This window comes from Staurois parvus, unplaced genomic scaffold (genome assembly GCF_062004578.1).
Source record: "Staurois parvus isolate SC_StPar_1 unplaced genomic scaffold, SC_StPar_1.0 ptg000140l, whole genome shotgun sequence".
In the NCBI taxonomy this organism is placed as follows: domain Eukaryota; kingdom Metazoa; phylum Chordata; class Amphibia; order Anura; family Ranidae; genus Staurois; species Staurois parvus.
Window position 1 is genome coordinate 153,067 of NW_028317936.1, and position 22,101 is coordinate 175,167.

Sequence of the window (22,101 nt, forward strand, 5' to 3'; positions counted from 1 at the left end):
AAAATCATTTTATTATGTTGGCAAAAGTAGAACTGCATTCATGTCCATATTATTCTTGCAGTCAATCCAGTACTGGTGAAATGGGTTAAGGAGGAGCTCCCCCCCCCCCCCCCAGGTAAGGACAATATGGACATGGATGCATTTCTACTTTTGACAATTTAATAAAGAGTTTTTGGAAGAATTGAACTTTTTTCTATTCATCAGTGTTGATTTGAAGCACAGATGGGCTTCTTGAGCTGGCATCCTGGGAGTTCACAGCAATCAAGAGAGGCACAGGTCTGGAGCGGTGCTACATACTTGGGAGGTTTGCATGTAGCCTACTATTTGGACAATCATGAACTGCAGTCTGTTGCAAAAAATGCAACCTGTCCTTTCTTTCCAGTGAGTACCAACACAGGGCTTTTGTGTAAAATTGCCCCATTACAAACAATAATTTTGGGCCTCTCTTTGCATTGAGACCAAGTTGAGCAATGCAGCACTGGCTATGTGAACAAGCCCTTTTGTGATCTTCAGACCTTCCAAACTGCAGGCCCTTCCGGAAGCCACCTGTCTTCTGGATGCTTGGAGAACCTTACATTCAAATACCAAATGTTAGCTTCTCATCATAATCTATACATTCTCTGCTGCCTGTCAATCTCAAGAAATGGGTTACCTCCTTTTTCTTTGTTTGAGTTGCTGGATACATTTCTCCTGGTCTTATACCACAGCTCCAATATGGAAAGGTCTCTTCTTTTGGTAACAACAAAAGGATTTTGTAGCGGTTCTTTATTATAAATGAAGGTATTCATACGCTGGCAGTGTGAAAGGTATTCAAATGCATGTCAAACATTACCATCTTCTATTAAACAAAAGACACTGCTTGGCTGGAGATGCATGCGGATCAGCTGGTAGCAGACCATTTTATATCCAATTCTAGTGTAGCAAATTGCTTATATCACAGTCTTTCTATAATTCCGTTCTTCTGTGCTCTTTAGTAGAGATAATGGTATGCTTGCAGAATATTTTGTGCTGGACCAGGGCTTTTTCCCACCTCCTGGGGAAGGGGGAGCTTACATTATACTATGTATGCTAAACTCTTGGCAAAGGCCTAGCCAGCGCCTAAAAAAAGACAAATATGACTTTGGGTGGCATTGACCAGTCCAGTTGTATTCCTGGTAGCTCTACTATAAAAGCAGACTCACACCATGCTAAATATTTAATCTGAGATGGTTACTGCTTTTGTCAAAGATCTCAAGTAGAAAAACCGATACAGCAAGTTTTTTTTTTATGTTGCCAGAATTATGGAATGTTTATGTTTTACTTTTGCTAAAGGAAGTTCTTTGTTTAAATTTTGAAGAAAAGAGACTACGGTTAGGCCCCTTACACACGGGCGGACTCTGCCAGCGGATTTGCCTGGTCAATGGGGCATCTGTCCGCTGATCCTGGCTGGGAAGGCGGATGACCGGTCTGTGTCCACTCTGACACAGCCCACTTTCTTCTATGGACAGTTGGATGTAAATGGACCGCCTGTCCATTTACATCAGATTGTCATTCGATCCACAAGATGGATAGGAAACTGATCCGCCATCTGTCTGTTTTTAGCGGATCGTATGCAGGCAGGTGTAAACGGACACATGTCCATTTATATACTCTGCTCCATAGAGAGCAGCGGATGGTCTGATTGGTCCCGCCTGTGTGAAAGGGGCCTTACTTTTAAAGAGGCTGGCTGGTGATCCCAGGTTCTTCATATGACAACTCAGTAACTTGTATCTCAACACAAATAAGTACATGAGCTATTTGAGCATAATCAGGCCTATAGATTTTAATGGGAGTACCTGTAATCGTACAACATATTGATACACGTGCAAAAATACTTGCAATAGTTTGTAAAACACTTTACAAATGGAAAACAAAATACTTCAAAAATGCCAGAAATATGCGCTGCTTAGGTTCACATGCAGGCTCAATGTCAGAGTGATAAGGACTACTGTTACAGTATAAGTGCACAACCATTGTTCAAGGGGGTGTTTTGAGCAAACTTTCTTATACATGGTAACTGTTTGTTATAATGTATAACAATTAGTATTTATTACAGGTGCTTTTATAGTGCTGTCAGTTTACGCAGCGTTTTTTATATATATACAGTGGAGCAAAAAAGTATTTAGTCCCCACCAATTGTGCAAGTTCTCCCACTTAAAAAGACGACAGAGGCCTGTAATTGGCATCATAGGTAGACCTCAACTATGAGAGACAAAATGAGAAAACAAATCCAGACAATCACATTGGCTGATTTGGAAAGAATTTATTTGCAAATTATGGTGGAAAATAAGTATTTGGTCACCTACAAACAAGCAAGATTTCTGTCTCTCACAGACCTGTACCTTTTTCTTTAAGAGGCTCCTCCGTCCTGCACTCATTACCTGTATCAATGGCACCTGTTTGAACTTGTTATCAGTATAAAAGACACCTGTCCACAACCTCAAACAGTCACACTCCAAACTCCACTATGGTGAAGACCAAAGAGCTGTCGAAGGACACCAGAAACAAAACTGTAGACCTGCACCAGGCTGGGAAGACTGAATCTGCAATAGGCAAGCAGCTTGGTGTGAACAAATCAACTGTGGGAGCAATAATTAGAAAATGGAAGACATACAAGACCACTGATAATCTCCCTCGATCTGGGGCTCCACGCAAGATCTCACCCCGTGGGGTCAAAATGATCACAAGAACGGTGAGCAAAAATCCCAGGACCACACGGGGGGACCTAGTGAATGACCTGCAGAGAACTGGGACCAACATAACAAAGGCTACCATCAGTAACACACTACGCCGGCAGGGACTCAGATCCTGCAGTGCCAGACGTGTCCCCCTGCTTAAGCCAGTACATGTCCGGGCCCGTCTGAAGTTTGCTAGAGAGCATTTGGATGATCCAGAAGAGGATTGGGAGAATGTCATATGGTCAGATGAAACCAAAATAGAACTGTTTGGTAGAAACACAACTCGTCGGGTTTGGAGGAGTAAATAAATTCTTTCCAAATCAGCCAATGTGATTGTCTGGATTTTTTTTTCTCATTTTGTCTCTCATAGTTGAGGTCTACCTATGATGCCAATTACAGGCCTCTCTCATCTTTTTAAGTGGGAGAACTTGCACAATTGGTGGCTGACTAAATACTTTTTTTGCCCCACTGTATATATACAGTGGGGATCGAAAGTTTGGGCACCCCAGCTAAAAATTTGTATTAATGTGCATAAAGAAGCCAAGGAAAGATGGAAAAATCTCCAAAAGGCATCAAATTACAGATTAGACATTCTTATAATATGTCAACAAAAGTTAGATTTTATTTCCATCATTTACACTTTCAAAATAACCGAAAACAAAAAAATGGCGTCTGCAAAAGTTTGGGCACCCTGCAGAGTTAATATCTTGTACTGCCCCCTTTGGCAAGTATCACAGCTTGTAAACGCTTTTTGTAGCCAGCCAAGAGTCTTTCAATTCTTGTTTGAGGTATCTTTGCCCATTCTTCCTTACAAAAGTCTTCCAGTTCTTTGCGATTTCTGGGCTGTCTGTCACGCACTGCTCTTTTAAGGTCTATCCATAGATTTTCAATTATGTTGAGGTCAGAAGATTGTGAAGGCCATGGCAAAACCTTCAGTTTACGCCTCTTGATGTAATTCCCCGTGGATTTCGAGGTGTGTTTAGGATCATTATCCATTTGTAGAAGCCATCCTCTCTTTAACTTCAGCTTTTTCACAGATGGCATCAAGTTACCATCCAAAATTTGCTGAAATTTTATTGAATCCATTTTTCCTTCTACTCGTGAGATGTTCCCTGTGCCACTGGCTGCAACACAACCCCAAAGCATGATTGATCCAACCCCATGCTTAACAGTTGGACAGAGGTTCTTTTCATTAAATTCTATGCCCCTTCTTCTCCAAACGTACCTTTGCTCATTCCGGCCAAAAAGTTCAATTTTAACCTCATCGGTCCACAGAACTTGTTTCCAAAACGCATCGGGCTTGTCTATATGTTCATTTGCAAAGTTCAAACGATGATTTTTGTGGTGAGGATGTAGAAGAGGTTTTCTTCTGATGACTCTTCCATGAAGACCATATTTGTACAAGTATCTCTTAATAGTGGAATAGTGTACCACAACTCCAGTGTCTGCCAGATCTTTCTGGAGGGATCGTGCAGTCAAATGTGGGTTTTGAATTGTTTTTCTCACAATCCTGCGAGCTGTTCTGTCTGATATTTTTCTTGGTCTTCCAGATCTTGCTTTAACTTCCACTGTTCCTGATGACTGCCATTTCTTAATTACATTCCAAACAGAGGATATTGACATCTGAAAACGCTTTGCTATCTTCTTATAGCCTTCTCCAGCTTTGTGAGCGTCAACTATTTTAAGTTTCAGTTTTCTAGACAACTGCTTAGAAGAACCCATGCTGCTGATTGTTGGGGCAAGGTCAGATGAGTCTGGGCATTTAAAACCTTTGAGATTGACATCACGTGGTCTTCCCAGACGATGATTGAGAACAATCCATGACACTGGCATGTCTCAGCTTTGCAAAGGGGGCAGTGCATGCTATAAATTCTGCAGGGTGCCCAAACTTTTGCAGACGCCATTTTTTTGTTTTCTGTTATTTTGAAAGTGTAAATGATGGAAATAAAATCTAACTTTTGTTGACATATTATAAGAATGTCTAATCTGTAATTTGATGCCTTTTGGAGATTTTTCCATCTTTCCTTGGCTTCTTTATGCACATTAATACAAATTTTTAGCTGGGGTACCCAAACTTTCGATCCCCACTGTATATATATATTGTACATTCACATCAGTCCCTGCCCTCAAGCAGCTTACAATCTAAGGTCCCTAACTCACATTCATACATATAAGTACTAGAACCAGTTTAGACAGGAGCAAATTAACCTATCAGCATGTCTTTGGAGTGTGGGAGGAAATGGAGTACCCGGAGGAACCTCACACAGGCACAGGGAGAACATGCAAACTCCAGGCAGGTAGTGCCATGGTTGGGATTCAAACCCATAACCTAGTGCTGCCAGGCGGAAGTACTAACCACTTATCCATCTTAGTTTACATATTTATATCTTTTGAAGCCACTGACTTAGTAGTGGACGACACAACTTTAATTTACCAGAAATTATATACAGTATAAACATAAGTAAAACATGTTATTCAGGTCTTGATTATTTCGTCTGTTGACAATAATGCTTAGTTAGATATCCTTGCTTATTTAGGATTCTGTGTATCCACCCTCATACTTTTATGATGAATTATTTAGTAGATAATTGTATGCATTAAAGCTGAATTCCAAGCAAACTAAGTATTTGTATTTCTGTCCATTTTGCTCCTGTGATTTATATTGCTCTGCCCCACAGCACAGGCCTTTTTATTAGGGCAGGAGACCTGACTTTTGTTGTAGTACAGTAACACTTGAGTTCGAATCCCCTGTTCACCTCTCTGGTCTATGGATGATTTCAAGTTTCTGACCCAAGAGAGTGTCCCTGCTCTTAATGTATGGAGAAAGTCTAAAAAGAGACCCTTATGACATCACTCAGTAAAAGTTTATTCCACAAAACTGGCTTACTGGAGGTCCCTGACTGTGGCCATTTCTCTCTCATGCGTTTCACCCCATTAGGCTTAATCAGAGGTAGAGGTGACCTCTATGATAAACTGCTTGACGCCCGCCCACGGTATGTTTACTGCGGGCGGGCGGCACATGCAAGCTGGATCATGTACACGTATCTGACCCAGCCTGTTCAGGGTTAGGGGCGACCCCTGCTAATCCATGCTGTCACTGGCTATGATTTATGGCTGAGACCTGCTGATTGCCTGTAGCCAATCAGAATACAGAGTCCTGTGCTTACAAAGTTTTGTAAAGCAGGAAGAAAAAACAACCAGATCTGTTAGTAAAAGCAGCACACATTGCACTTGTTAGGCACACGGTTAACCCCTTGATTGTTATCCCCTTCCCAGCCAGTGTCAATACCCACTTCCCACCTGCACTATAGCTGATAGACGGCTACAGGGGGCTCGGGGGTAAATGGCCAATCACATCGGCCCTTTACCATATGATCAGCTGTGTCCAATCACAGCTTTCACAATGTAAACAGTGGTTTGCCAGTTATCGGCTCTCCTTTACTCACACAGAGCCAACGTGTGAGGAAAGGAGAGCCGATCTGTAGGGACACAGTGAGTACAGCATTTACACTGTGTTCACAATTATTAGGCAAATCTATTTTTGCTCTTGGTCAATTCAAAATGTTATTAAACCTCAAACATTAATTTTTAAAAAAAAAGTAAAAGTGAGGCTTTGGCATTCTAAGAATATCTGTGTGCACAATTATTGGGCAGCTATTAGTGTGCACAATTATTCTACAACTACGTAACAAATTAAATGTTTTCCATCTCACTTTTTTTTTTTTCATCTGTTAAAGTGAGAATAATAAACAACTCAAAATTTACAAATAAACATTTCTGACAATTAAAAAACAAAAACAAATCAGTGACCAATATAGCCACCCTTCTTTTCAGTAACAGTCATAAGCCTTCCATTCATGGATTGTTAGTTTCTTGATCTGTTGACTATCAACTTTTTGTGCAGCAGCAACCACAGCCTCCCAGACACTGTTCAAAGAGGTGTACTGTTTTTCTTCACTGTAAATCTCCCGTTTAGGAAGGACCCATAAGTTCTCCATAGAGTTTAGGTCAGATGAGGAAGGGGGTCATGTCATTATTCTTTCATCTTTAAGGAATTTACTGCCTAGCCACACAGTGGAGTACTTCGATGCATGCGATGGAGGATTGTCCTGTATAAATATCATAGTCTTCTTGAAAGATGTAGACTTTTTCCCGAACCACTGCTTGAAGAAAATGTCTTCTAAAAACTGGCAGTACGTTTGGGAGTTGATTTTGAGTCCATCTTCAACCTGTAAAGTTCCAACTAGCTCATAATAATACCAGCCCATACCAGTACCCCACCTCCACCTTGTTGGCGTCTGAGTTGAAGTAGAGCTCTGTGCCCGTTAATGATCCAGCCACGGGCCCATCCATTTAGTCCATCAAGAGTCACTCATCTCATCAGTCCATAAAACCATAGAAAATTTGTCTTCAGATATTTCTTGGCCCAGTCTTGACGTTTCAACTTGTCTGTCTTGTTCAGTGGTGGTCGGGTTTCAGCCTTCCTTACCTTGGCCATGTCTCTGAGCACTGAACACCTCGTACTTCTGGGCACTCCAGGTAGGTTTCAGTTCTAGAATATGACAGCACTGGAGGATAATGGGTTCCTGGTAATTTCACATTTGATTCTTCTCAAATCTTTGGCAGTTAATTTGCTGCTTTTTTTTTTTCACAACACGTTTCTTGCATCCATTGACTATTTACAACAAAACTTTTGATGGTTTTGTGATCACGCCCCAATATCTTAGCAATTTCAAGAGTACTGCATCCCTCTGAAAGACTTTTTACTATTTTGACTTTTCAGAGTCAGTTAAATCTCGTTTTTGGCCCATTTTGCCTGGGGAAAAGAAGCTGCCTTAACAATTATGCAAACCTTGATATAGGGTGTTGATTTCCTTAGGCCACACCCTTCATCAATACACATCACCTGATAAGCTTAAATCCAATTAGCATTCAGGTTTATAGAGCTTGCAGTTGGACAATATGCATAAAATGATGATTAGGTAAAAATACTCACTTGCCTAATAAATGTGTACACTGATAATCAGTGCCCTGATCATCATCAATGCAGCCTCATCAGTAACTGTCAGTGTAGCCTCATTGGCGCATATCAGTGAAGAAAAATTACTTGTAAAATTTTATAACAGAAACTAAGAAAAACATTTATCAAAATGTTCAATTTTTTTTGTTTTATTTAGCAAAAAATAAAAACCCCAGTGGTGAATAAATACCACCAAAAGAAAGCTATGTCTGTTTAAAAAAAAAAAATGAATTTGTAAACTGTTGCATGCATGACATTCAAGATATGACAGTTGAAAATTGGCCTGGGCAGGAAGGGGGTGAAAGTGCCTGGTATTGAAGTGACTAATACAGTGCACAGTATTATATCTGATAACTGTATTAGTGTCACTATTGATGTTAATCAGTTAGTACCTCCAAGCGAGGGTCTGTTAGCAGCAGATTGCCCGCCACACTATTGCAGTCCCACTATAAGTCGCTAATCACTGACATTACTAGTATAGTGTCATGGCTGCATAAATTCCAGTATATATACTATAGTTTGCAGACGCTATACCTTTCACACAAACCAATTAATATACACTTACTGGGATTTTTTTTTTTTTAACCAAAGACGTAGCAGAATACAGTTTGGCCTAAACTTAGATTTTTTTATTTTATCGGATATGTTTCATAACAGAATGTAGAAAATAGTTTATTTTTCTAAAATTGAAAAAAAACTATACAAAATGTAGTGCTTAATCTCTCATAATTGACATAAATAATACAGATAAAGGAAAATATTAAAAACAAAAAAGTCCTTAAGGTAATGGTAAAGTCCTTTATATATCACATTTGGGAAAAAGGTGAGGAGTTGTCACAAACAGTAAAGATCCTCCACCAACACCATACACAGCCTCTTACCAGAGAGCAAGACCACAGGTCATGAGGTCCTACACAGCGTTTATGATCAATCACATGGAAGAGTAGGACCAAAAAACTTCTCCACCTGACGGCACCTCCACAGCTCGCACCATAAAAGGTTGTACTTCAAAATAGTGGTTTTGCCAACATGAGAAAGAAAATATGGAACCATTTGGCTTCTCCACCAAAAGATGACTCCTCAGTCAATAACGTAAGGTTATACTTCGTTAGACCAACTCAGGGTGTTAAGGTGCATGTAAAAGAGAAACAAAGGCTCCTCATGGCATAGTATTAAGAAAAAGCAATGTTTAATAGAAGAAATGTACTTACAAACCAACAGTACTAAAAGCATATGGGTTTGCTTATTGTTTCCAACTGACAAAATGGCAGCGGCAAATCGCGTGATGACATCAGAGGACGTAGCTCCACCCAATTTTTATAAAATTAACAGCCTTTTTTCATTTATATAATAAAAAATAAAAAACCCAGTGGTGTTCAAATACCACCAAAAGAAAGCTCTATTTGTGTGAAAAAAAATTAGATACATTTCATTTGCATGACCAACCAATTGCCAGTTAAAGTAACACAATGCTGAATAGCAAAAAATGCTCTGGTCATGAAGGAGGTCAAATCTTACGGAGGTCAATTGGTTAAACCCAACAGGAGTGAAATGCATTAGTGGGGAGTGGCCACAGGCTGCGATATCCACTATGCCATTTTAGTAGAATCAGCTTTCATGGCATGACGTAATCCATGTCTTTTTGGACTATTGCTGTAATTACAGGTCTTGTACCTCCCCAGCTTGTGTCTTGACAATGAAAGGAAGAGCAGGAGACTGATGGGACTCACTTTCTGCTCTTTCCTTCTATCAGCATGTTCCTTCTTAGCACACGAGTACTGCAGTACAGCAGATTGACTCCTTGTGCAGCCCCCCCCCCCCCCGTTCTGTTATACAGGAAGTGCAAGAAGCTGATATACCAAGTCAAGTTCAAGTACTTACACTGCTTGGATTTAAAAAATACAATTCCTATTGTTTTAATGAATAGAAGTCTAAATGAATTTGTATCTTTTATACAGAGGATAAAATAAGTATTGAACACGTCACCATTTTTCTAGGTAAATATATTTCTAAAGGTGCTACTCATGAAATTTTCACCACGTGTCCATAACGTCATATGCAATCCATACATACAAAGAAACCAAAACAAATACGTTCAGAAATTGTTATGTGTAATAAAAATGGAATGACACAGGGAAAAAGTATTGAACACATGAAGAAAGTGAGGCGCAAAAAGTCATGGAAAGCCAAGACACCAGCTGAAATCTATCAGTAATTAGAAAGCAATCCTGCCCCTTGTCAGTGCAAATGAATACCAGCTGATTAAATCTCAACTGTTGGCTTATAAAAAGTTGTCTCATTACCAAGGTGTCACACAAGAAACATTTCATGATGGGTAAAAGCTAAGAGCTCTCTTAAGACTTTTGCAACCTTATTATTGCAAAACATACTGATGGCATTGGTTACAGAAGGATTTCTAATCATCTAAATGCTCCAGTGAGTGCTGTTGGGGCCATAATCTGGAAGTGGAAAGAACATCATTTCACCATAACCCGGCCACGACCAGGTGCTCCTCACAAGATTTCTGAGAGAGGAGCGAAAATAATTATCAGAAGAGTTGTCCAAGAGTCAAGGACCACTAGTGGAGAGCTTCAGAAAAACCTGGAATTAGCAGGTACAATTGTTTCAAAGAAAACAATAAGTAATGCACTCATCCGTCATGGCCTGTATGCACAATCTCCACACAAGACTCCATTGCTGAAGAAAAGGCATGCTGAAGCTCATTTAAAGTTTGCTGCACAACATTTAGACAAGGCTGTGAAATACTGGGAGAATACAGTCTGGTCAGATGAGGCCAAAATTGAACTCTTTCAATACCATAATACATACCATGTTTGGAGGTCAAATGGCACTGCACATCACCCCAAAAACACCATACTAACAGTGAAGTTTGGCGGTTGGAACATCATGGTGTGGGGCTGTTTTTCAGCATACAGTACTGGCAAACTTCATCTCATTGAAGGAAGGATAAATGGAAAAATGTACCAAGACAGTCTTGATAAAAATCTGCTGCCATCTACTAGGATGAAGATGAAACGATTGTTGACATTTCAGCAAGACAATGATCCCAAACACAAAGCCAAGGAAACTCTCTGAATTGGTTTTAAAGAAAGAAAATAGAGCTGCTATAATGGCCCAGCCAATCACCTGACTTGAATCCAACAGAAAATACAAATGCACGCCACACTTTTCAGATATTTCTTTGTAATAAATTTTGAAAACCATTTATCATCTTTCTTCCACTTCACAATTCTGTGGCACTTTTTTTTACGTTTTTGGTTGTAACATGACAAAATGTGGAAAATTGTAAGGGGTATGAATACTTTTTTCAAGGCCCTGTAATTAATGACTAGCTTACACGACCCATCTAGGGCTCCCTGAAACTGAATAGGTAAACAAGATCATTCCTACTGTCCTATCTATGGCACCTGAGTTGTGGTGCAGTAAACATTTTTGGCAATTGTATTCTACAATTATTTAACCAAATGAACAAAAATAAAATCTTACCCTGGTTGTCATCATATTCTCTTGTACTATATTGTTGTCTGCTTTCGTATGAAGATTCTGGATAAAAAAAAAAATACAAAAATCACTAATACAATAGATTTCAACAACGGGCATATAGAAACTTGAGGCAATAAAACTGTCTGCAATACCCAAAGAATCCAAATTCCAGTACTAAATAAAACAAGAGTTTTAATATATTACACATTCTTAATTCCAAAAAAGTTGGGACGCTGTGTAAAATTTACAATGCAATGACTTGCAAATCTCATAAACCCATAATTTATTCACAATAGAAAACCTATCAAATGTTTAAACTATGAAAATGTACCATTTTAAGGAAATTATTGATGGCAGCAACACGTCTCAAAGATGGGACAGGGCCGTGTTTACCACAGTATAGCATCCTTCTTGCCTGAACATACAGTGGGGTATTCTGCAGCTGTATTTACTCTGTGCAACTTATAATATCCAAGTGAAAGCTATAACACCAACATATCAGAAAAAAATAAAACAAAAATCAAAAACAGAATAACTGAGTTGTTAAAAGGATCCCCCCTTGTGTCAGTATTTTGTTGAACCACCTTTTGCTTTAATTCCAGCCTTCAGTCCTGTTGGGATTTGTCTCTACTAACTTTGCACATCTGGACTTTTTAATATTTGCCGGCTCTCCTTTGCAGAACTGCTTTTCAAGTTCAGTTATATTTGATGGTGACTGTTTGTGAACTGCAGTCTTCAAGTCATTCCACAGATTTTCAATGGGGTTTTAGTCTGGGCTCTGACTAGACCATGCAAAAACATTCACATTTTTCTCCTTCAACCACTGCTCATTTTTCCTGTGTGCTTTCGGTCATTGTCACGTTGGAAGGTAAACCTTCTTCCCATTGACATCTTTCTGGCAGAGAGCAGCAGATTTTCCTCAAGAATGTGACAGTATTTTGCCCCATCCATTTTTCCTTCTATCCTGACAAGTGTTCCAGCCCCTGCTGCAGAGAAACCCCCATAACAGGATATTTACACCTTTCATGCTTTACTGTAAGAATGGTGTTATTTGGATGGTGAGCTGGATTGGATTTCCACCAGACATATCGTTTTTTTTTAAACTTTTTATTTCATACTTATACAAACAACATTAAAACATTCCATCTTCCAAAATATACTTTTTTCTTTTCTCCCCTAAATGAATAAATACATTCTATAACCCCTCCATCTCCCACCCCCCACCCATCCCCCCATCATTGTCTTATCTTTCTCTATCTGTATCCATTTCTCCATAACTTGTTATTCTGACCAATCTCATCGTGATTTCTTAGGCTACCTCCTTTACTTTAATTAGTTCTGTATAAGATTCTGCGGTTTTAAAATTTAACCAAACACTCCATATTCTTTTATATATTCCCATCTTATCCTCTTTTAAACTTCTCAGTTCTTCCATTCTGAAAATGCCTTCCATTCTATCTATCCAATCCACCACCCTCAGAACCTCTGCCACTAACCAAAATTTTGGTATCAAACCCTTTGCTGCACTGATTAACCGCATGCCGCCCAGCCACTGTACATATACGGCGGCAGGGCGGCACTCACAGGCAAAGCCACGTTTTAAGACGTGTGTTTTGTAAACAAATAGGGGGCGCGCGTGAGGCGCGCCACCGCCCTATTTGTCCCGCGGATCACCACCGCAGATGTCAGCTCCTTAGCGGCTATGTCCCGGCGATCGGCGGCAAACAGTGACAGAGAGCACAGCTGCAGTAGCTGTGCTGTCTGTCACTTCCTTCTCAGCTCGAGGATGAGCTGATCGAGAAAGAACAGTTTCTCTTTCTCGATCAGCCTTGTCCCGCCCAGTACACACCCCCGCCCTAGTAAAACACTCCCCCTCACTCCTATAACCCTTCCCTGCAAAATAAAGTTAACCCCTTCCTCCCCATTGCCATTAGTACAGTGTCAGTTTTTTTTTTTTTGCACTGATCACTGTATTACTGTTTTTGGGGATGTCAGTGATCCCAAGTCAGTACCCCCCAATGTCAAAATGTCCGCCGCAGTCCCGCCATAAGTCGCTGGTCCCTGCCATAAGTCCCTGATCGCCGCCATAATTCACTGATCGCCGCCATTATTAGTATAAAAAAAAACCTAAAAATCCCACTATCTTTCCCGCCATTTGTAAACGCTATAACTTTCACGTAAACCAATTAATTTACATGTATTGGGTTTTTTTTTTTAGCAAAGACATGTCGCAGAATGCATTTTGGCAGAAATTTATGACTAAATTTGATTTTTGCATTTTTTTTTTTACTGGACATGTTTTATAGCAAAAAGTCCAAAATATTGTTTTTTTTTTCCTCAAAATTGTCAGCCTTTTTTTTTATAGCGCAAAAAATAAAAATCGCACAGGCAATCAAATACCACCGAAAGAAAGCTCAATTTGTGGGGAAAAAAGGATGTAAATTTCATTTATGTACCATATTGCATGACCGCGCAATTGTCCGTTAAACTAGCGCAGCGCTGTATAGCAAAAAAATGGCGTAAATTGCAGTATTTATACCATAGTTTGTAGACGCTATAACTTCCACACAAAGCAATCAATATACACTTAATGGGATTTTTTTTACCAAAAACATGGAGCAGAATACATTTTGGCCTAAATTTATAACCAACTTTGAGTTTACTATATATTTTTTATAGCTGAAAATAAAAAATATTGTTTTTCTTCAAAATTTTTGGCCTTTTTTTGTTTATAGCGTGAAAAATAAAAAGAGCACAGGTGATCAAATTACACCGAAAGAAAGCTCTATTTGTGGGAAAAAAAGGACGTAAATTTCGTTTGGGTGCAGCATTGCATGACCGCGCAATTATCAGTTGAATTAGTGCAGCGCCGAGTAGCAAAAAGAGGCCTGGTCATTAAGGGGGGTAAATCCTCTGGAGCTCAAGTGGTTAAATAGTACAATACTTTATTCCTATTTACTTCCGCCATGGGCTCAGAATAGTAGAATAAGCATTTCGTTGGGTCCCCTTGAATATCTACCCCACATATTTCCTTGATATAATACGCTATTTCCCTCCATTAAACCTGTATCATCGGGCAACTCCACCAGATGTGCTCCATATTGCCCTTTTCTCCACATCCTCTCCAGCACCATGGAGAGCTTTCCCCTTGCTGCTTATAGGTTATACTGGGTGTTAAATACCATCTCGCCAAGCATTTGTAGTTCATCTCTACTGTGTTCATGTTTATTACCTTGTGTGTTAGGTTAAAAATACCTTCCCTTTGTTGATTTTTATTCCTAATTCCCTTTTCCATTTACATAAATATCCAGGGGGTTCTACATCATCTACGTCCACAAGGATTTTATATATCCTAGAGGTGATGTATTTTGGGCTTAATTCAGCATTCCAGACATATCGTTTAATGTTGAGGCCAAAGAATTAAATTTTAGTCTCATCTGACCACAACCCCTTTTTTCCATGTGGCCCCACAATCTTCAAGGTGCGTTTTGGCAAAGTTCAGTGGTGACTGCTTGTGGCCTTTCTTGAGTAGCAGCTTTTTTCTTGCACCCCTCCCATACAAGCCATATTTGTGGAGAATTTGTTAGTGTTGTCACTTGCACACAAATACTGCAAAGTTAGTAGAAACATATCCTAACAGACTAAAGGCTGTAATTAAAGCAAACGGTGGTTCAACAAAATACTGACACCAGGGGGTGATCCTTTTTCCAACTCAGTGATTCTGTTTTTGAATGTTTTATATAATTCTTTCATACATGTTGGTGCTATACCTTTCACTTTGAATGTTATAAGTTGCACTGAGTAGATACAGCTGGATAAAATGTCTGTCTTCATTTCATGCTGCGAAGCAACAAAATGTAATAATCTTGAAGGGGGATGATACTTTTCTATACCCACTGTATGCTGCTCTAAAATCTGGATATATCTTTCAGAATTGATGATACCTTTCCAAATGTGCAAGCTGCCCATTCCATAAGCACTAATGCACCCCCATGCCATCAGAGATGCTGGCTTTTGAACTGAGTGCTGATAACAAGCTGGAAGGTCCCTCTCTTCTTTAGTCCTACGCCATTAAAAACTAAAAAAAATAACAAAACAAAACAAATTTTTGATTTTAGTTCTTTTCCTTACCAGCAGAGCTTGGGTATGTCTTTTTCTTGCGTTCAAACTCAACAAGTTTCTTTTCATACAATATGCGAGTGGAGCCTATAAAAAAAGACAAATGTATGAAATATAATTACCGATAAAAAAGGGCTACACAATTCTCAAAAAACAGGTAGCAAAACTGCCTAAACATACTGTATAGCATGTGCTGCCAACTTTTAGGTGTCCTTTCTATTATTGTTAGTTGAAGAACATGTTTTCTGCTCTGCAAAAAAATGCTCGTTGGTGCCTACATTGTATGAATAGACATATTTTTGTAATTTCATTAAAGCCTAACTCCATGTTTACTGTGACTTTAACCGGTTGCTGACCAGCCACAGTACATATACTGCGGCAGGGCAGCACCGCTGCGCAAAATCACGTATATATACGTGATTTTGCATATCGGCCGATCGCGGGTGTCAATCACCGGGTCCCGGCCGGTCATTACCCGCTGGTTCCCGGCGATTGCCGGCAAACACTGAAACAGAGCACAGCTGCATTGTTTTCAATGCACCTCTGCTCCCTGTCAGTTTCCAGCACAGTGTTCAGGAGAGCAGAGCTTAGCTTTCCGGGACAGTGTGTTCCTGTGAAGAACACACCCCCGCCCACTAGTAAAACACTCCCCTCACACAGTTAACCCTTTGATTGCCTAAAAATGTTAACCCCTTCCTCCCCAACGCCATTAGTACAGTGTCAGTAGTTTTTTTTTGCACTGATCACTGTATTGGTGTCACTGGGGATGTCAGTGACCCCAAGTCAGTTCCCCCCAGTGTCAGAATGTCCACCGTAGTCCCGCCATAAGTCACTGAATGCCGCCATAAGCCGCTGATCGCTGCCATTATTAGTATAAAAAAAAATTTAAATTCCAGTATATATACCGCCATTTGTAAACGCTATAACTTTCACGTAAACCAATTAATTTACACATATTGGGGCTTTTTTTTTTTAGCAAAGACATGTCGCAGAATACATTTTAACCAAAATTTATGATAAAATTTGATTTTTAAATTTTTTTACTGAACATGCTTTATAGCAAAAAGTCCAAAATATTATTTTTTTATAGCGCAAAAAATAAAAAAAACGCACAGGCAATCAAATAACACTGAAAGAAACCTCAATTTGTGGGGAAAAAAAGATGTAAATTTCATTTCGGTGCAGCGTTGCACGACCACACAATTGTCAGTTAAAGTAGCGCAGAGCTATAACACAAACTGCTTCCCGACCGCCCTATAGCAGAAATACTGCTACAAGGCGGCACAGGTGCGCAAAATTACATATATATACGTGATTCGCGCTCCCGTGGTTTACACGCCCCTCCCAGATAGCGTCAGATTGCCCGTCAGTACACCGGTCATCACATTTAACCCCTTGATTGCCAGGAACACGCTCATAAACAATAAACCTCCATTGCTACTATAGTGTCTGAATGGATCAATATCTTTGATCAGATCAGCACTATACCAGCGTTCACATCAGTATAGCATCCCCAAAAACGCAGAGTTAGCGGGATCAGCCCCGGCACCTGCCAGCACCTGCGTTTAGCCCCCTCTTCTCCCCCCAGCAAGTGCAGTGTCAGTAGGTCACACAAAACCGCAGTGTTCGCAGAATCAGGCCTGATCTCTGTTAGCACTTGCCGGTAAATTTTGATGACTCTCATATGCAGCAGAGTGCCAGTATTAGTGCTGCGCTACCTTTTGGTGAACTGGCGAGCACCAGCGGTCTAGTACATCCTGGTCTTTCACATACCTCTTAGATTGTAAGCTCCCAGGATCAGGCCCTCCTACCCTCTTGTACTGAACTGTATTGTTGCTGTATTATCTCCCGTTATATTGTACTGTTGACGCCATATAAATACTGTATAATAATAATAATACCAGCACTGCAGTATCACATGGTGACATGGCAAGTCCCGTAAGTGCAGTACAAGCTGGTGCGGTGGCGAGCACAAGTATTGTCCCGCAACCACCAAGAATTCGCACATAGGCTCATAGAGCCCCTAGTATCCTTCCGGATGTGCTTGCAAATCCTGATTGGCAGCCCACAAATTCTGCAGCACCCGTACTTCCCCCATTCACTGCCCAACCCGGAATTCAGGTGGAAAAAGCAAATTTAACTACTCCCCTTGATTTTTTGGAGCTGTTTTTCACGGAAGATCTGTATGCATCGATTGTGGATCAAAGCAATTTATATGTGCAACAATTTATCACCGCCAACCCAAATTCAAACCTTGCCAGACCATACACATGGAAACCCATTACGGTTTCCGAATTTAAATTTTTTTTTGGGCCTAACCCTCAACATGGGCATTACTAAAAAAAAATGAATTGCGGTTGTATTGGTCCACAGACCCGATTCATCATATGCCCATGTTCTCTGCTGCCACGGCCAGGCATAGATGTGAGAGTATAATGTGTTTTATGCATTTCAATGACAATACACTCTGTCGTCCTCAGGGTGACCCTGAATTTGACTGGCTCCACAAAACTCAGCCCCTCACAAATCACCTTAACCAAAAATTTGCAGATTTCTATACTCCCCAGCAAAAAATCTGCGTTTATGAATCCCTCATTAATTTTTCTGGCCGCCTTGCATTCAAACAATTTCTCCCCAGCAAGCGTGCCAGATATGAGGTCAAGATGCAGAAGACCTGTGAGAGGGCAACAGGCTATACTTATAAGTTTCGGATTTACGAGGGAAACGTTTGTTACGTGGAGCCCCCCCCCCGGATGCCCAGACTACATGGGGAGCAGTAGCAAGATAGTTTGGGATTTGGTGTCATCCTTTTTCCATATTGGGTACCACTTATACGTGGACAATTTTTATTCAAGCGTGCCACTATTTAGACATTCGTTCAATCTTGGACTTGGCTCATGTGGCAAAGTGTGACCTAATGTGTGCCCACCATTAGAAGTGGGTGGATGCAGGCAGTATATTCTAATGGTGGGCATACCGCACACTTTTTCTGGCAGAGATTTCTTCTCTTTTTTTTTCATTCAGTCCACGAGCTGCATACAAAAAAAAAAAAAAGAACATAGCATATACAGTAATACCTTGGTTTACGAATGCCTCTGTTAACGTAATTTTCGGTTTACGAATGAAAATCCATTGAAAATAATGCCTTGGTTTACAAATTTTTTTCACAATTCTAAGTGTATGTCGGTGCTGATTTTTAAATGAAATTGCCATCTTTTTTTTTTTCTTCACTATAGCGCACAACATTAGCTGTCAGTTTCCCCAGAGCTAAAGGATACTTTGTATCTTTTAGGAAACTGAAAGGGAACATTGTATCTTTTAAGAAACTGAAAGGAAACATTGTATCTTTTAACTTTGGGAAATAAACTAAAAGAAACTTTCTCTCTTTCAGCTGGAGGGGGAAACTGACTGCTGAATTTCTGAACTACTGTTTAGTGAAGAAAAAAAAACAAAAAACAGTAGTTACATTTAAAAAATGGCACCTGACAGCTGAGTGAATTGCCTGCAATTAAAATTTTTTTTTTAATTGCCAGCAATTCTTTTACATTTAGCTGTCACCAGCTGTAGGCATCATCCTGGTATCGTTTTTTTCAGCCAGCGATCGGCTTTCATGTAAAAGCAATCCCAGTGGCTAATTAGCTGCAGGATTGCTTTTACAAGCAGCAGGAGACGATGACCCCCACTGCCTTCCACGGCCTACTTGGACAGTCACGCGCCATCAGGGGAACCCGAGAATGCAGCCGGTGTTTCTGCCAGCTTACCATAGAGCTGATTGGAGACCAGAATGGTGCCAATCATCTCTATAGCCTAAGAAATCGGAAGCTACAAGCATTTCATCACTTCAGTTTCGCAGGATATAAACATCGGGAAAAAAATTGGGAAAGCATCTGATCACAGCGATCTTGGTTTGATTAGATAATGTAAGGGCAGAGGAGATATCTAGCGTCTGATAGACCCCAGATTTCTCAAAACAGAATATATGACAATGCCCATTGAAGTTATAGGGGATATTTGCATTCCCTGTGATAGCATTAAAAGTGACCAAAAAAAAAAATGAAGGGGGCAGTGTAAAAATAATAAAAAAAATCAAAAGAACTTGAAAAAAAAAAAAAAGTACCCTCGCCCCCTCACCTAAATTTATGGCGAAATTTTAGTTTTTTTGGATATTTTTTTATGACAGAAATGAAAAAAATATTGTTTTTTTCAATATTTTTTTGTTTATAGCGCCAAAAATAAAAAGCGGACAGGTGATCAAATACCACCAAAAGAAAGCTCTATTTGTGTGAAAAAAAGGACAAAAATTTCATTTATGTACTGCATTGCATGACTGCGCAATTGTCATTTAAACTAGTGCAGTGCTGTAAAGCAAAAAAAAAAATGGCGTAAATTGCAGTATCTATACCATCCTTTGTAGACGCTATAACTTTCACACAAAGCAATCAATATACACTTATTGGGATTTATTTTACCAAAAACATGGAGCAGAATACATTTTGGCCTAAATTTATAACTAACTTTGATTTACTATATATTTTTTATAGCCGAAAGTAAAAAATATTGTTTTTCTTCAAAAATTTTGGTCTTTTTTTGTTTATAGCGCGAAAAATAAAAAGTGTACAGGTGATCAAATACCACCGAAAGAAAGCTCTATTTGTAAGAAAAAAACGCGCAATTATCAGTTGAATTACTGTAGCAAAAAGAGGCCTGGTCAATAAAGGGGGTAAATCCTCAGGAGGGCAAGTTGGCCCAACCAATTTCCTTCACTAAAATTTGTGCCTTATGCAAGCGCTGTTTAAACTGTATGTAGATTCTGCTACATACAGTATTTAGCGTTTTGTTCCAGCAGCAGGATGGGGACTTCCCAAAATTCTGTTGGGTTGGAGTGCTGCTCTGCAATTCACAGGAAGATTTGTACTCTATGAATACAAAGCTACCTCTGACTGGCTGAAGAGAGGTGGATGACATCATGATTACCAACTCAAACAATTGGGCTGGCCATACACTATACAATTTTCTGTTCAATTTCTGCCCAATTTCCTTTAGATCTACCTTCAACTATGTAGTGCAAGGGCCCGCCTATTTGGATACAACTGAAAATGTTGTATAGGTTTGACCTCATATTAAATGGTTTTTAGTAAATCTAAAGCACAATTCTCAAGAAAATTGTATAATGTTTGGCCAGCCTTAGAGGAAGCTTTGTATTAATTCATAAAATACAATGATTCCTGTGAATGGTTGAGGAGCACTCACCCTGACTTTTATTTTGTTCCAGGAGCAGACGTCATTCTTAAGGGGTTTATCCTCTGCACTGTGTAAAAAAAATGTTTGATCCTGTCTTCTATGATCCGCCCCTTCTTCTACTGTCCCCAAGCCATTTGCTAATAGTACAGAGCTCTAGGAGTAACTCTGCAAATGATCAATTTAGTGTGTATTGCTAGAGAGCTTTGTTTTTTTTTGGGAGGGTGCATGCTATCAGCACTGGGCCAATCAGCACTGTCCGAACAGAGGGTCAGGGGTCATGCAGCCTCATAGGACAGTCAGAGGAGAATGAAAACTCCTTCTACAAAATTAACCAGTGATCAGCTGGACACTGATAGAAGTCACAAGACTGCAATATACTACTGATGAGAAAAGATATTTAGCAGTTTATATTTACTAAAATAATTACATTTCCATGTTCTGTGTACTGTGGGAGACCAGATATAGTGAATCCAGGGGAAGATGAAAGAAAGAGAGCACAAACCTTGCGCATTACCTCAATAAATAGTTGACTAATTTTATTATTAAGGAAATATACTCACAAAGTGATGGTATAACAGGCATAAGTAACCATAATCCAAACAGGGTTACAGGTAAATCCAAAAGGGGGGGGGGGAATGAAGTCTAACGCGTTTCGAAGGGTGCTCCCTTCTTCATCAGAGCTGGGTTGAGCAGATAGAGACTTCAGTATGGCAGAGTTCCCATGGCAAGGAGATATTCAGCCACTGAGTGTCAGTATTACAGCAGTTCAGCCACACTAAACAGGCTGAACTACTGTAATACTGACACTATAATTGTAGCACTCATGCTTTGGCTGTAAACCTCAGGGCCATTCAGGGGCGGACTGACCATTTGGAAACTCGGGCAGTGCCCGAGGGCCTGGGGTCAGTAGGGGGCCCCATGAGGAGCCCCTGGTACCTTTTTCATAGGCTTTTTTGAGTTTGGGCAAGGACACAGGAGACCCATGATCCCCTATTGCCCGGGGGGCCCCATGAGATGCCCCTGGTACCTTTTTCATAGGTTTTTTTGAGTTTGGGCAAGGACACAGGGGCCCCATGATCCCCTATTGCCCGGGGGCTCCATGAGTTGTCAGTCCGCCCCTGGGGCCATTTCTATCTCCTCCAGATTGTCTTCTCACAAACTCCGTGCTTGTATTTAGCGGCTCCCTGCTGCACTGGTTCCCACCTATCTCCTAGGTCGGGTGTCAGCAACCCGCGGCTCCGGAGCCGCATGCGGCTCTTTTTCACCTTTCCTGCGGCTCCGGAGCACACTGCCCACCAGGTGACAGGCAATAGGGTCGGCAAGCCGCGGCTCTTTTAATGCAGCTGTTCTGTGTGCCGGGCACCCGCTGGCAAACATTGGCTCTCAGGATGTAGGCGGGGCAGCGTGACAAACTCCTCTCCTCTCACAGTCCGCCCTGAAGACCAGAACGGCGCGGGAACACAGCGAGAGGAACGCGCGGAGCAAAGGTAAGTAAATTGACACTATATGGGGGATGAATTA

The 22,101-nt window shown here is 40.4% G+C and overlaps 1 protein-coding gene across 2 annotated transcripts in view; it reads right to left on the bottom strand.

Annotated features, from left to right (window-relative positions):
• Positions 1 to 22,101, bottom strand: part of EMD (emerin) — a 90,227-nt gene that overhangs the window by 38,109 nt on the left and 30,017 nt on the right. For both annotated transcript variants that reach the window (XM_089673527.1, XM_089673526.1), the window contains exons 3-4: positions 15,352 to 15,426; positions 11,224 to 11,280 (exon numbers count right to left, since the gene is read on the bottom strand). In XM_089673527.1, coding sequence (XP_089529653.1) covers positions 11,224 to 11,280; positions 15,352 to 15,426 — 132 coding nt within the window. The remainder of the gene's footprint in view (positions 1 to 11,223; positions 11,281 to 15,351; positions 15,427 to 22,101) is intronic.